Below are 15828 nucleotides of genomic sequence, written 5' to 3'. Positions count from 1 at the left end.
ACTTTTGCTTTGTGGTCTCCGGGTGAAAACCTAAGATCAGGCAATGCCGGATCGGATGGCGGTGTTGTGTCCTCGGCAGCACTATCTCCTCGGAGGCGTCATCTTGGAGACCCAAACGACGGCTTCTGTTGTTGCGTGTGGTTGAGGGTGGCCTGCGTGCTGGTGGTGCTGTGGCCCGCTCAGGACCGATGGTGGTGTGTTCTTCTTCATGTGTTTCTCTTCGGCTGTCCTACGTGTGGTCTCCGTCCTGCTGCTATGCATGCTCATGATCCCGTTCTGTTGAGGCGAGCTTCGGGCTCTTGGTCTCTTCTTGGTTCACCTTTGCTCAATGACGACGCAATGACGCCTCCCCGACTTGCTAATCGTCTTGAATTTCCATGGCGGAGCTCCCAGTCAAGGTTCGTGTTAAGCTTGGCACTCAGTTGATTGTGGAAGCTCCTCTGTGGTGCCCTGGGGTTTGCTACGCACGCCGGTGCGGTGCGTTAAGCTATTTGTAGAGTCTTGGTATTGTGATCCCTCGACGCACCCCTCATCTAGCTACCTGGTCCTGTTAGTCTGCTAGCTAGGTCTTGCCTTATGTTGGGCGTCTTGTTCCTCTCTTTTTCTTGTAACACTTGTTACTTATATGGTTTTTGGCTCGGTTTTTTTATAAATCGGGTCAATTTGTTAAGGTTTTCGATCCGGTTTTTCTTATAAACTGGATCATTCTCCTGGCATTATGGCCACTTTGAGCAATATATTCAGGTGGAGGGACTCCTCCCCCGGTGATTCTCAAAAAAAAAAATAGCTGTAGATGCTCTAAGTGGGTAAAAATAGCTTGAAGAGTATAAAGAGAGCCCGTGGGGAAATTATTCGAAATGAGCATTCTCTTTGAGGAGACCGGACATTTGTACGCGCCTCAGGAACGGATCTTGTTTGTTTCATCTTCGATGCCGGCCGCCACGGCGCTCGCCTGACACGTCCAAACAAACGCACGCCCCCAACGGCATCAAAGAAGAAGGGTCCAAACCACGGCAGGGTTTGCATGCAGTTGGAGCAACGTACTCACTCGACTCAACTGCACCCGAGAAGCAAGCGGCCAAGGGAGGGCGCTCGCAACGCAACAAGGAATTCCTCTGTCGTCTCAAGTACTCAACGCCATTGATAAGATAAAATCCTCACGTGTACTACAGCCTCACGTGATCACCTCTATCCCTTGGGTAAACTGCCGCCCGCCCGTGATCCCTCCGCCTCTGCCGCATGGCCCCCGCGCGGGCCTCTTTCTCCTCTGCCCCGTGCGTCCCCGGCGAGGAGGAGTGCTAGTAGTTTATAGCTTTTGACTCCTCCGTCCGCTTTTCCTCTCTTTTCTTCCGGCTTCGGGTTCCCTCACTCCCATGCCGCCTCGCCACAACGCCGCCAGCTTTCCTGTGCTCTCCTCCCCCTTCCAGTGAGAGAGAGAGAGAGAGAGAGAGAGAGAGAGAGAGAGAGAGAGAGAGAGAGCAGAAGATAGAGATCGAGAGGTCAGGGGATAGGCGGGTGTATGGAGATGCCGGCGGCGCCGCCTCCATTGCCGCTCCTGGGCCTCTTCTTGCTGCTGCTGTGCTCGTGCTCGCTGGCCAGCGGGAGGGCCGCCGTTTCTTCCCCGGCGCCGGCGTCGGTGGCCGCCGCCAATGGGACCGCATCCTCTTCTTCCTCTCCGGTGGTTCTGGCGTCTCCCCCCGTCGGTACGTGCGCGGCTGCCGCCGAGGGACCAGGATTCACGGCCTGCATTTCTCCTTTCTTCTTCTGAATTTCTCTGCGTGTGTGTGCGTTGTTGCTTTTTTCTATCCGAACTTCATAACATCTAGCAAGTTCAGAGTTCTTCCTCTGCGAATTTAATTTAGATTGGAACTGTGCTGCATATCTCGGATCTTTGTAATTTCGTTTTCGCAAATATCAACGAATTACGATGCGTTAGCTAGTTTTCTACCTGGGGAATTTCTCCTTGCCTTCTTTTATTCGACTTCTGTGGCCGAAAACTGCCTTTTGGGATCTCACATTCCGTTCAAATTTTCGGGGGAGCAGAACCTGCTCTCCCTTTAACGTCACTGCGGGAATTGTGGATCGAGTTTAATGCCATTAAACCACTTTTTTCCGTTAGAATCTACTGCCTACCCCAAAATTCAAATCTCTCTTCAAGTTCAGGGAAGGGCCGTTCCAAAGATTTTTGATGTAACCCCCCAGTAAAAAGCTCTACTGTTCATCTTCTCGAGTTGGTAGATAGATTGAGCTTCTTGAAAGAATTGCCCAGTTCCACCTAATTCCAGCTCCTCTGTGTGTTGCAGTGATCACAGTGGAGAGGCACCACCACTACCACCGGGAGCTGGTCATCGCCACCGTGCTCGCCTCCGTCGCCACCGTCATGATCTTCCTCACCACCTTCTACGCCTGGACCATGTGGCGCCGGGCTCGCCGGATCCCCGCCGGCAAGGCCGCCCGGAGACCAGGTCCTGCCTCACCCTCAATTGCTTCTTCAGCTCATAATTGTGCTTGCTTGGGATGATTAAGCCAGACCGTTCACCAACTTGTTACATTGTTCAGACACCACCGCGAAAGGGATCACGCTGGTGCCGATCCTGAGCAAGTTCAACACGGTGAAGATGAGCAAGAAGGGGCTGGTGGCCATGATCGAGTACCCGTCGCTGGAGGCGGCGACGGGCAAGTTCAGCGAGAGCAACGTGCTCGGCGTCGGCGGGTTCGGCTGCGTCTACAAGGCGGCGTTCGACGGCGGCGCCACCGCCGCCGTGAAGAGGCTCGAAGGCGGCGAGCCGGACTGCGAGAAGGAGTTCGAGGTGAATGTTGACTCCTTGTTACCACTGTCCATTGCCTCCACAAGTGCTAGTGGTGTGGGTTCTTGCTATGAATGTAAAATGCTTGTGCTGTGGTTGTTGGCAGAATGAGCTGGACTTGCTTGGCAGGATCAGGCACCCAAACATAGTGTCCCTCCTGGGCTTCTGCGTCCATGGTGGCAATCACTACATTGTTTATGAGCTCATGGAGAAGGGATCATTGGAGACACAACTGCATGGTGTGTGTGTATGGCCTTTTCTATGATTGGCCCTGCCCACTTATTGGCTGCAGCTCTTTCTTGAGATCTTCCTGATTGGGAGCTTTTGATGCATTGTCTTCAGGGCCTTCACATGGATCGGCTATGAGCTGGCACGTCCGGATGAAGATCGCGCTCGACACGGCGAGGTTCTTATGATCTAATAATCCCTACACTTTACTTCGCACAGAGCCCGAGTGATGATTTTTCAATTGTTGTGCCGATGGCTGTCTGTTTATATAATATGCTTATAACATTGGTAAATTGAAACTGGGCAGGGGATTAGAGTATCTTCATGAGCACTGCAATCCACCAGTGATCCATAGGGATCTGAAATCGTCTAATATACTCTTGGATTCAGACTTCAATGCTAAGGTACACTGCTTCTACTTTTCATTAAGGTCAGCTTATTTCTTTACATGTTGACTGCAGGTAACCTTGTTGGAATGCACCTTTTTTTTAACTTATCGATTGCACAGATTGCAGATTTTGGCCTTGCAGTGACAAGTGGGAATCTTGACAAAGGGAACCTGAAGATCTCTGGGACCTTGGGATATGTAGCTCCTGAGTACTTATTAGATGGTGCAGTCTCCTTTTGTTCTAAAATTCTACTTCTATCTTTTGTGTAAAAAAAATAAACTGTGAGCAGCAAAATTCTCCTTTCATCATGTAACTATTAAGCGACCCTGTCAATTTCAGGGAAGTTGACTGAGAAGAGCGACGTCTACGCGTTTGGCGTAGTGCTTCTAGAGCTCCTGATGGGAAGGAAGCCTGTTGAGAAGATGTCACCATCTCAGTGCCAATCAATTGTGTCATGGGTAATCTGCATTTCTTACTCTTACCAAGGCATCGAGTAATTCATTTGGATTGCACAATTTGATCAGTCAGCTTAGGAAGTAACTAGTTCTCTTTCAGTGTTCATGTTTCTGTTGCAACATAGCATTCTTCGAATTTATCTGTACAGTAATATCATTTGACATGTTCAAAACGGCACGCAGGCCATGCCTCAGCTAACCGACAGATCGAAGCTACCCAACATCATCGACCCAGTGATCAAGGACACAATGGACCCAAAGCACTTATACCAAGTACCCATCATGAACAAACTGCCATTATTCTCCAATGTAGACACATTTATCTTTCCAACTATTCAGGCTGTTGTTCTCTATGCCTGTGCAGGTTGCGGCGGTGGCCGTTCTGTGCGTGCAGCCCGAACCGAGTTACAGACCGCTGATAACAGATGTTCTCCACTCTCTTGTTCCTCTGGTGCCCGCGGATCTTGGGGGAACGCTCAGAGTTACAGAGCCACATTCTCCACACCAAATGTACCATCCCTCTTGAGAAGTGATCCTACAAGTTTCGTCGAAACGAGGAAAGGGAATTATACGGTCCAGCGTAGATTGCTGTTTATTTTGTAACTTATATCTTACCTGTCCCTGCTGCTTACCCGAGGATGAGTGAGAGCTCCAACCTGCTGCTTTTGCTGGTTGGGCAGAGAGAATTCTGCTTTGGAGAGAGTTGTCTCATATATGTCTTTTCATGTACAAAGAAACGAAAGCATTTTTCTTTTCTGTTCTGTGGATCTGGTCACTGCTGTGCAGATCCAAAATTTTCCACACACTGTTGTCTCGATTGCGTTTGAGAGAGCTGTGATTTGGACTCCACACAGGCCTCAACAGTTGGCAACAGTTCTGTTTACTGCATACGAAATCTGATTATCGATTTCGGACAACGATCGCAACGCTTCCTCCCAGAAAACATAAATATAATGCAGCACGTGCACATATTCATATAGGCAGGGAAAATAATGATAATAATCACATGGTTGCATTATTTTAAATTGACTGAGCATGAACATGAACATAAATCAGCCATGTATAATTTCACAAGGAACATGTCCATATATGTTTTGAGCATGCATGCCATAAGTGGCAGTGACATGGACTCAGTGCTTTATTAGCCTAGGCCTTCTTTGTAGCTCTGCTGGCAAGTGACAGTCTCCTCCCAACCAGAACACCATGGTTGCCCTGTGCTCAAGGTAAGACATCATGGGCAATCAAGGTGGTCAGTAACATCAAGCCCCCCTCTTTTCTCCCAGGGCAGTCAAGTAATTTCCATACATAAAAATTTGCTTTACATGCCATCTAGAACCTGGTTTGCTTCTGATGCCCTCCTCATCATGCAGGCTATGATATGATATGATATGATATGATCAGAATTCAGAGACAAAAACTTGCACAAGACAACCTCTGGATGCATCTCACTGAAGCCCCTCCTCCAGGTCGGCAGAGAAGATGTGTTTTCCTTGCTTGATGGGGAGATGGCAGCTGCTTCATTCAATTGTGACAATAACTGCACATGCATGCACAGCCAGCTTGGGGCAGCAACTACTGCTCACTCCACAGCTCCCTGTCCTCCCTCCTCCTGAGTCTTGTGTTTTTGTTTTGCTTATTTGCTGTAGTAGAACTGTGTGTGGCAATCTCCTTGGCCAGTGCTTGCTGATTATTAGTGGTAAGCTTTTGATTGTTGTTGCTGTAGCTGCACTTTGGGAGGGATTCAGCTAGCTAGCTAGCTATTTCAGCTACATGCTTTCTGCCTCCCTGTACTTGCTGCCCCCTTTATTATGGGCCTCGCCTTTCTGCATTTGAGGATGATTTGACAGCTTGTTGTTTGCTTCAAAATTATTGATTTTGACAAAACATGTATCTGTTCAAATCCTTATACACAGATGACACATGCATGTGAGCTTTTTCTTGGTACTTCCTGAATGCTGTTGCAAGTATATGCCTCATTCATTTCCTCGGCTCCTACCGGCATTATTAACGATAAAAGGATCAACAACCAAATCACAGAAAACCAAATGCTCAAAAAAATAATATGAAAATAATAATAATCAACAACCAATTTAAATCAACAACCAATTTTCGTACCAGCGCAAAAAAATAGCAGGGGTGATGGCTCTCTGAAATCGGTATAGGATGGGCTCTGACAGGGAAGCGCCGGTTGTTAGCGTCAGTTAGGCGTTGAAATCAAGCAGCGGGAGAGACGGGATCGTAAGCCGTGGCCACCACCGGAGCTGAAGTGGATGCTGTGGCTACGAAGGGACGTGCCAACAGTGGGGTTGGACCATGTCTCATGATGCATGCTCCAACCACCGGCCTTCAATGTTACTATCTCCTTTTTGTTTGAGGAGTGAGCAATGCTCAGTGGCACACGCGGATGGCATTGCTTTATTTATTTTTTATTGAGTTGCACATGTTGTTGTTTTTTTGAGCATTTTGAGTTGCACATGTTTGTAACAATGCTGCTGATTCAGGGCTTAAACCGGGGACTTGACCGGACGGCCCGGGTTTTGGGCTGGCCCTTATAATGCCTGACAAATAAATGCCAAGCCCGGACATGGCCCGGCCTGCCCCTTGGGATACGGATAATTTCTTATTTAAAAAGTAATTAAGTAGACATTTTGCACTCAATAATGCATCATTATACCTACTTTTCATTAATAAAAATAGCTTTGAGGCTTTTTACGGGGTTTTGGGTTAAAAACCGAGGCTAAAGGCAGGTCGAACCCTACTCTTCCAGGCCAGGCCCATCTGGACGGGTTGCCCGTGCCCAGGTTTATTTAGACTATTCTGTTAGCTGCACGTGGCCTCTCGTGGTCTGAGTAAGCAAAATCACAAAGTAAGGAGTATTCTTTGTAAAGGTCACTCCTCTCCAGGTTGCAACAAGTGGCACAAACCTGAGAGTTTTTCCTCTTATTCAAAACGTTTGATCTCTTAAACCGTGCGTCTCAATCTCGAACCGTTTTCAATCATTGGATTCCTCGTGTCGAGAACTTCAAAATTAGATCCCGTGTTGATAGGTTTTGATAAAAAAAATCCACAAAAAAAACGGAACCGAGAGCAGGTTTTTTCCCTTTCCGAAGAGGCACATTTGTGCCTCTCGCGGAAGCAAATCCGTGCCTTCACGAGAAATAAATTTGTGCCTCTCGTAGAAGGAAAACACATATATTTTTTCTTTTCCGAGAGGCACGAGTCATGGGCAAATCCTGCCTACACGAGGAGTAAATATGTGCCTCTCGCGAAAGGAAAAAAAGAACATGTTTTTTTCTTTTCCGAGAGGCACGAGTGTGCCTCTTGTGTAAGCAAGTCCGTGCCTCCACTAGAAGTAAATCTGCCTCTCGTGAAAGAAAAAAAAATTCACACAAATTTTTTACATAAGAAAACCGGGGAAAGACCAAAAAGCCAAAAAAACCCAGAAAAAATCATCTAAAAGCCAAAAAAGCATTAAAACAGGAGGTAGCGCCCAACACGCGACACATGACGGTGGCTGAGAGCATGCCAAGTGGTGTACCCCCACCCCACAAAAGCGACCCTTGCGGGGGTTGAAGGAGTACTCGATGATTAGTTGCTCTCCTGGGTTGGCCATGGGCAATTTTCTTCTTCTTGCGTGGCGCCCATAGCTGGACTTTTGACGTGGTGGTATTGTCGGTTATTGTAGTGGTCATATGATCCATTTTGAATCGTCCCTCTGTACTTCATTAAAATATATTCTCCATACCGTCTCACCCTTGCACCAACAAGAATAAAGATAGTATAGGAGGTTTTCATTGTTTCTTTTTTGATTTTCAACTGTTTTCTTCGTTTTTCTTTGTTTTTTTTGTGTTGTTCTCGGTTTTCTCTTATTTTTATTTACTTTGTTCTTCTTCATTTTTTTGTACTGGTTTTTCTTTGGTTTGTTTACTTGGTTTCTTCTTCTTTTTTGCACTAGTTTTTCTCTGGTTTTTATTTTCCTTTTCTCTTCGGTTTTCATTGTTTCTTTATTAGGTTTTATTTTTTTTCCTTTTCCTTTTTAACACATGTCTATATTTTTGTTACACATTGCATATTTTCCTTATATGCCAAGAATATTTTGTAATATATGTTTAACAATTTTCAAATACATTATTAAGACTTTGTTTTAAATATATGGAGACATATTTTCCTTATATATTGTTTCAAGAATTAAGTGAAATTTATAGTCTCGAATATTTTTAATATGTGACATATTTAAAAATTTAAACTATTTTAAAAATATATAATTGTTTTAAATGTTGAAGTCATTCCCCAATTTCGTGTGAACATTTTTAGTTTTTTCTTAATAAAATGAAATACAAATTAAAAGGTAAATATAAAATTAAAAGGAAATAAATAAAGAAAGAAAAAATAGAAAATAAAAGAAAACAGTTGCCCGGCCCAAAAGCAAGCACTATGGGTGCACATTTTGCTTTCCTAGAGACACGGGGAGCAACTAGTCGGAGGACGCCCCTTATGTAGGGCACTTTTCCTAGCGCTGGAGTGCCCCAACGCCTCCATGTGTCACGTGCCGGGTGTTCCTCCCATCGGAACGATTGCTTTCTTTTTTATTTCTTTTTTCTTTGATTTTTGTTTTGTTTGTGTTTGCCAGAAACGTAAGCATAATTGTGCTTCTCAGGTGAAAGCACAACTGTGATTTCCCCAAAAGTGAAGCACAAGCGCATGGAACACAAAGTGCTTCTATGCTTCCCAAAAGTGAAGCACAATTAATATAGTTTTAAAGCATGGCGTAGTACTTTAAATCATGGGTTAGTACAGTTTGGAGCATGGATTTCTTTGGACAAAAGTTCGTCAAAATCTATTAACATGAGATCCAGCTTTGAAGATCTTGATACGAGGACACAAAATGATCGTGGTTAGGAAACACGTTTTGAGAGATAAATCATTTGAAAAATCAAAGGTATAGAAAAAGTGCACAAATAAACCGCCCATCTCTCCCCACTGGTAGGAAGAAATCCTACCAGAAAAATATGGGAGTAACCTTTGCAAGACATACCCGTTAATTAGTTAGTGATTTTGAGGGACACACTATGCGCCAATACTATTCCCCGCGTTGTGTGGGAATACCAGGCAAATGTGGACAAACCCACTTTTTTTTCTTCTTATGTATGCTTTTCACTAGTTTGGGGGAGGTTCTAAAAACTCTCCCGAGCCAAGATTTTTTTCCTGTCCGTTCATTTTGTCGGTTTACTTCTGGTTTTCTATATTAGTACTTTTGTATCAAAATATAAGACGTTTTTGCAGTATAATTGAACTGCAAAAACGTCTTATATTTTGGTATATAGGGAGTATTTTTCTAACTTTTAAAATTCGCGTACATTTTCTGTCTTCATGAACTTTTTGAATCCATGAATAGTTTTGAAATTAAGAACATCCTAAAATTGTGTCAATTACACCGTTAATGTTAAAACTTGGCACGGATGGTCACCTTAGTGCTAAAACTTTTGTACATTAAAGTGGTGCAAGAAGTTGGCAAGGAAGTGCAAATGCGGTGCCAATCCCGATCATATACGCCCGCGGTGCTAATGGGGCACTGTATATCCGTACTCGGCACTTAGCCGGTGCTAATCATGTGTATTGTTCGATGACTGGTGGAACCCACTCACAAATTTAGCAAACCTTTTTTGAATTTGAATCTATGAATATTTTGAAATTGATGAACTTATTTTCAGTTCGTGAACATTATTGGATTCCGTGAACTTTTTTCAATTTGCAAACATATTTTAGGAAATTTGTGAACATTTATCAAATTCAAATATTTTTTACAATTAATTAACTTTTCCAAATTCCTGAATAATTTTTCAGTTCACGGTCATTTTTTAAGATTCACAAACATTGTTTTGAATTCTCGAATATGGAATCTGGTTTAAATTTCATGAAATTTAGTGAATTGGGAAACTTTTTTGAATTCCCAACATTTGTATGATTCACGTTCATTTGTTGAGATTTATGAACATTTTTACATTTCCGAACATCCATTAAATTCTTGAATATTTTTAAATTCATGAAGATTTTTTGAATTCGTCAATTGTTTTTAATTCCACCCATACGTGTGAAATTCAGAATATTTTTTGTATTCTCGAACATTTTTTTCCTGAAATTCCCCATATCTTTTAGTTCACAAATAATTTAAAAATTCACGGTTGTTTGTTGACATTTTCGAAGATTGTTTTTTAATTCACACGCATTATTGGAATCTGGAAAATTCCAACAAAATTCACGAATATTTGTTTTCTGTTTTCTTTTGTCAGATTTCTTCTGATTTTATTTCGGGTTTTCATTTTTTTCATTTTCAATATTCTCTGACATTTTTTGAATCCTTCAACATTTTTGAATTATAGAATACTTTAAAATTTATGTACCTGATTTCAGGTCCTGAACATCTTGTATATTTATGAACATTATTTGACTTTAGTTTTTGAAACACAAATGTTTTTGAATAGATAAACATTTTTTGTTTCACAAAATTTTTGAATTTGCAAACATTCCCTATATTCATGAACGTTTTCTTAAAAAATTTAGTAAGTAAAGCAGCGTCTAAACGATCTAGCACTGGGTGTTTTCTTCAAAAATACCTAGATTTTTTTTTTAAAAATGTTTTCTTTAGATTTAGTACAGTCTATTTGATCTACAAATTTAGAGACGGCAGCAATGATCTTCAACAGTTTTATTCTACAATATTCAACAATCCTACAATTTTCTCCAAGAAAGGGGGACTAGTTCACCAATGCTAACGTACATGATTATTCATCATCATCACCTCACTAATTTAATCTGCAGCTGAGAAAAAAGTACTAGCAGTATCCTGGAGTTCCTGACTACTATAGCTAAACCAAAGATGTTGGAGTGTTCTTGTGCTGATGGTGTCGACGGACGGACGGATCATCAGACGGTGTAGTTGTGGTTGATGTTGTCGATGTCGAGCCCCTTGAGCTTGACCACCGAGTCGACGTGGCCCTTGAGCGTGTGCAGCTCCCGTAGCCTGGCGATCTCGGCGCGCCGCTTGGCCTGCTCGGCGATCTCCGAGATGTCGCTCTTGTCTTCCAAGACGCCGGAGGAGGAAGCCTCGCCGCCGCTGGACGTGTGCAAGCCACTGAGCGACCTCTGCGCGACGGCCCACTCCGCCTTGCGCTTGTCGGTGCCGTAGTCCACCCCCTGCGCGAAGGCCGTCTTGCCGTCGAACACGTTGCTCCACCCCCTGCCGGACAGGAAGTAGCGGATGGCGAACTTGAGCAGGTCGAGTGGAAAGTAGGTGACGATGGTGAAGAGCCAGATGGCGCCCGCCCACCCCCACCCGATCCCCTTCATCTTGGCGAACGGCCAGTCGGCGTACACCGCGATCAGCGTCGCCACCATCTGCGCCGCCAGGAATGCGCCGAAGAGCAGCGCCCCCGGCCGCTCCCTGAACGACCACCCCCGCGACCGCGTCACGAAGATGAGCGCCTGGCTGATGATGCTCACCTGCAGGTACACCGCCGCCATCAGCTCCTCCGTGTTCCTGCCGATCGGGTGCACATGGAGCTTATTCTGCAACGTACAGCAAGCAAACAGTACAATGTCAGGGAGAGAACGGTGGCCGCCGGCGTATGTATATGTATGTATGTAGCCACTAGATAGAAAACGAAGAGATGAGAGACCGTGAAGAAGTCGGTGGAGTGCACGGCCCAGAAGAAGATGACGGTGGCGATGGCCTGATAGGTGCCGAGGACAACACCGGTGGCGAAGATCTCCTTGAGGCGCCACGAGTCGGGGGTGGGCGATGGCACGACCCTGTCCTTGGAGATGGTCATGATGGTGCCGTCGTTGAGGATGGCGATGATGAGAACCATGAAGGGCGCGAAGTCGAACTTCCAGATGAGCGCCAGGAGGAGGAAGCCGAGGACGACCCGGATGGTGATGGACACGGCGTAGATGGTGTAGTTCTTCATCCGCTGGAAGATGGCGCGGCTGGTGAGCACGGCGCTGATGATCACGCTCAGCCCGGGCTCCGTCAGCACAATGTCCGACGCGCTCCGTGCCGCGTCCGTGGCGTCTGCGACGGCGATGCCGATGTCCGCCTTCTTCAGCGCCGGCGCGTCGTTCACGCCGTCGCCCGTCATTCCGCAGATGTGCTTCATCTCCTGCAGCCGCCGCACGATCTCGTACTTGTGCTCCGGGAACACGCCGGCGAACCCGTCGGCCTTCTCGATCAGCTCGTCGACCGGGAGGCCGCAGCTGTCCCCGTCCTTGAGGAGGGAGCTTGACGGGTACATGTTGGTGCCCATGCCGAGCCGGCGGCCCGTCTCCTTGCCGATGGCCAGCTGGTCGCCAGTGATCATCTTCACGTTGACGCCCAGGTGGAGCGCGCGGCGGATGGTCTCTGCGCTGTCGTGCCGCGGCGGGTCGAACAGCGGCAGCACGGCCAGGAACTGCCACGGTGCGCCCTTGGCCTCCTTGCTCCGCTCTGGCACGCTCTGCCGGGCCACCGCCAGCGACCGCAGCCCGCGGTCGGCGAACTTGCCGATGATGCCGTGCACCCGCCGCCGCACGTCCTCGCGCAGCCCGCACAGATCGATGATCTGCTCCGGGGCGCCCTTGCTGACCCTGTGCCATGTCCCGTCGGAGTCGACGTAGGTGATGGCTGTACGCTTGTCGACGGGGTTGAATGGCATGAAGTGCACCTCCTGGATGCCGGCGCGGGCCTCCTTGGGGTCGGCGAGCATGCCGACAATGGAGGCGTCGATGGCGTCCTGGTTCTCCGTCCTGGAAGCGCGGGCGGCATAGAGCACCACGCCGTCCTTGTCGACGTCCTTGACGAAGGACTCGATCAAGTTCTTGTCGACGGTGAGCTTGTTGAGCGTGAGGGTGCCCGTCTTGTCGCTGCAGAGCACGTCCATGCCGGCCATTTCCTCGATGGCCGTCATCCGCTTGGTGATGGCGCCCTGCTGCGAGAGCTTGTGGGAGCCGATGGCCATGGTGACGGAGAGCACGGTGGGCATGGCGATGGGGATGCCGCCGATGAGGAGCACGAGGAGGTTGTCGATGCCGTCGCGGTAACGGCGGTGCTGGATCGGGTACATGACGACGATCTCGACCAGCATGCCGATGGCGATGGACACGATGCAGAAGTTGCCGATCGCAGTCAGTACCTATCCCAACATTCACCACGATTGCAGTCAGACCGAGAGCACGGTAAGCATTAATTAGCACAGCCAAGAATGAGAAAGTGTTTTGAGTGATAAAGAAAAGAGTTACCTTTTGGAAGTGGCCGACGTTGTTGGTGCTGTCGACGAGATGAGCGGCCTTGCCGAAGAAGGTGTGGACGCCGGTGGCGATGACGACGGCCTCAATCTCGCCCTGCTTGCACGTGGAGCCGGAGTAGACGCTGTCGCCGGGGAGCTTGTTGACGGGGAGGGACTCGCCGGTGAGCGCCGACTGGTCGATCTTGAGCGGGTCGCCCTCCATCAGCCGCGCGTCCGCCGGGATGATGTCGCCCAGCTTGATGCTGATGATGTCCCCCGGCACCAGGATCGCGGCGTCCTGCTCCGCCCACTTGCCGTCCCGGAGCACCTTGGTCTGCGGCGCCAGGCTGGCCATCAGCGCCGCCGCCGCGTTGCCGGCGTTGTTCTCCTCGATGAAGCTGATGGTGGAGTTGATGATGAGCAGGGTGACGATGCCCACGAAGTCCTGCCAGTCGGGGGGCTTGCCGCCGCCGTTGGCGAGGACGATGGCCATGATGGCCGCCGCCTCCATGACCCACGACAGAGGGTTCCACATGAACCCCAGGAACTTGAGGAACTTGCTCTCCTGCGAATCCACACACGCACACACGCACCATGAAAAATGGATCTAATTAACTGAAACCGCGTTCTTCTCTAGGGTTTTTCTTCACCGAGATGAGATGAGATCATACCTTCTTCTCCTCGAGTTTGTTGGGGCCGAAGGCCTGGAGGCGGCTGGCGGCCTCATCGGAGGTGAGCCCGTGCGGCTTGCACTTGAGCACCTGGAACACCTCCGCGATCGGGATCGACTCCTGCAACACGTAGTCATCGAGTTACATACATTTCAGGACGGCGGCGCCGCCACTAGTTACCGAACGTGCATGCATATGCATGGCACGGTGACGAGACGAGATCAGGGAAGCGGAGAAGAGGACTCACGAGATCGATGCTCTCGTTCCGGAGGTCTTCGAGGGAGGCGGCCATGGCGCCCGTCTCCGGCGTGCGAGCGATGGATCCAGTTCTGGGGGATCTGAGAGGCGACCCTAACAGACTGGGATCTTTTTAAGGGCTGAAAAGGTGGCCGGGGGACGGCACGATGGCAACAAATAAAACCCTCCAGATTTTGGTGAGATTTTGTTTTCTCGTCCCCAAAAATATTTCCATTTCTGATATAAGATGATACAGTGTTGGGCTTAGTCGTGTGTAAATCGCTTTGACGGAATAGATTCTACAGTCATGTCATCGAAATGAATGTCGTACTATGGATGGATTGGTTCCAGCTGTAAGATGTGCATGTCATAATTAAACTAAATTACTTTAATTACTTGGGAAAAAATGCAATTTTATTTTAGCACACACATTATGTAAATTATTTTAAGTAAAATTTAGAATATCAACTAATCGAGGAGTGTGTTTTTCTAGAAAGAACTGTGGGTTTCATCCCTCAATTTTTGCCAAAGCGCTGAATGGGGGAGATTCTGACTTGGCCATGGAGGGCATCCTGTTTAGAGAGATCCGCCAATTCGCCCGCATGAATTTTAGTCATATATCTTTCTCTTTTGCCCTCAGGGCCTGTAATACTTTAGCTCATGCTGTTGCTGCTTTGGGCGCTCGACGCCGTGTTCTGCGAGAGACCTGGGTCGAGGCTCTCCCTGACTATGTATACGTTGGACGGGCCAGCCCTGGTGCTGGACCCGGGTAATGGTATGGAATCGGTGTGTTCCATCTCAAAAAAAAAAAAAAATTTTGCACCCTAAAAACTTCCATACCCACAACTCTGGTCCCACGTGCAACCAGGGTTTTAGACTAGTCATGATCCGTGTGTCAATAATCGTCTCTCCATCTCATCTCTTGGTTCCTCTTTTTCTTCTACTGTCTCTAATGGGCATCCAGTTACGGTTTGGCACCCGCCTATATTTTTGCCATCTCGTTGCCTGCCGACCTGCTGCTTATGCTGTCATGGATGTGTGTGAAGGTGCTAGGCATGCAGTAAGGGAGTTAACTTTGGGAGATATGAATGGGCAGTAGGGGAATTACATATCGTTTTGTTCCGGTACTGCCAAAGCAAGTCGCCTTGCAGTACTGGAACAAAACGATCGGTATGGTTGCTCTCAAGGCTAACTCAATCCTTATGGGTTCGGTAGTACCAAGTAAGAAAACGCAGTGGTACCGAGGCTATGAAAAAACATAGGAGTTAAGTGTCTAGAGTGGATTGTTGGATGGCTATGGTTTAGGATTTTGCCTCGAAGTTCAAATCGAAGTACCTTTTCTTGTGTGCTCCTCTTGATAGTATGACTGTCATACACTCAATGTCAATCTTGGATTCACCAAAAAACTATAAATTACATTCTAAGAGCTTGAGGTAACAACAAGTTGAAAACTTAGTAGGGGTCACCATTCATAATCCACTCAATACACGAGGACTATTTTCCTTAAATAAGCTTGATAAAATGTTATTTGTCTCAATTAGTATTATCATTAATAATGAAAACTCGATATGAATAACTAAGAGATTCACTTTCAAGGATCTACTACGATCATGTAGCTAGGGCTTTCCTGGCATTGTCGATTAGCTCACTCCATCCATTGCTAATCACCGCCATGTTCAGATGCCAAGACAACTTGAAGTAACGATGGCACTCACAATGACATGATCACATGCCAGGGGAGTTTGACAAGGTTGTGCTCGCTAGGGGAGCAACAGACCGGT

General features: G+C 47.3%; 2 protein-coding genes across 2 annotated transcripts; one reads left to right on the top strand and one right to left on the bottom strand.

Annotated features, from left to right (window-relative positions):
* Positions 1 to 1213: 1213 nt before the first annotated feature.
* Positions 1214 to 4680, top strand: LOC123165477 (probable receptor-like protein kinase At1g80640). The gene is made up of 10 exons (XM_044583131.1): positions 1214 to 1703; positions 2304 to 2465; positions 2560 to 2810; positions 2914 to 3046; positions 3150 to 3213; positions 3343 to 3439; positions 3544 to 3646; positions 3764 to 3882; positions 4063 to 4152; positions 4244 to 4680. The coding sequence occupies exons 1-10, from the start codon at positions 1520 to 1522 to the stop codon at positions 4403 to 4405; spliced, it is 1365 nt and encodes a 454-aa protein (XP_044439066.1). The 5' UTR covers positions 1214 to 1519; the 3' UTR covers positions 4406 to 4680.
* A 5890-nt stretch (positions 4681 to 10570) lies between these two features.
* Positions 10571 to 14266, bottom strand: LOC123165476 (plasma membrane ATPase-like). Its single transcript, XM_044583130.1, has 5 exons — positions 14058 to 14266; positions 13811 to 13930; positions 13153 to 13704; positions 11556 to 13046; positions 10571 to 11445 (listed from the first exon to the last, which is right to left on the bottom strand). Exons 1-5 carry the CDS (start codon positions 14100 to 14102, stop codon positions 10804 to 10806), a joined length of 2850 nt encoding a protein of 949 aa, XP_044439065.1. The 5' UTR covers positions 14103 to 14266; the 3' UTR covers positions 10571 to 10803.
* Between the last annotated feature and the right edge of the window lie 1562 nt (positions 14267 to 15828).

This window comes from Triticum aestivum, chromosome 7D (genome assembly GCF_018294505.1).
Source record: "Triticum aestivum cultivar Chinese Spring chromosome 7D, IWGSC CS RefSeq v2.1, whole genome shotgun sequence".
In the NCBI taxonomy this organism is placed as follows: Eukaryota; Viridiplantae; Streptophyta; class Magnoliopsida; order Poales; family Poaceae; genus Triticum; species Triticum aestivum.
This window is presented reverse-complemented; position numbering and strand designations above follow the sequence as displayed.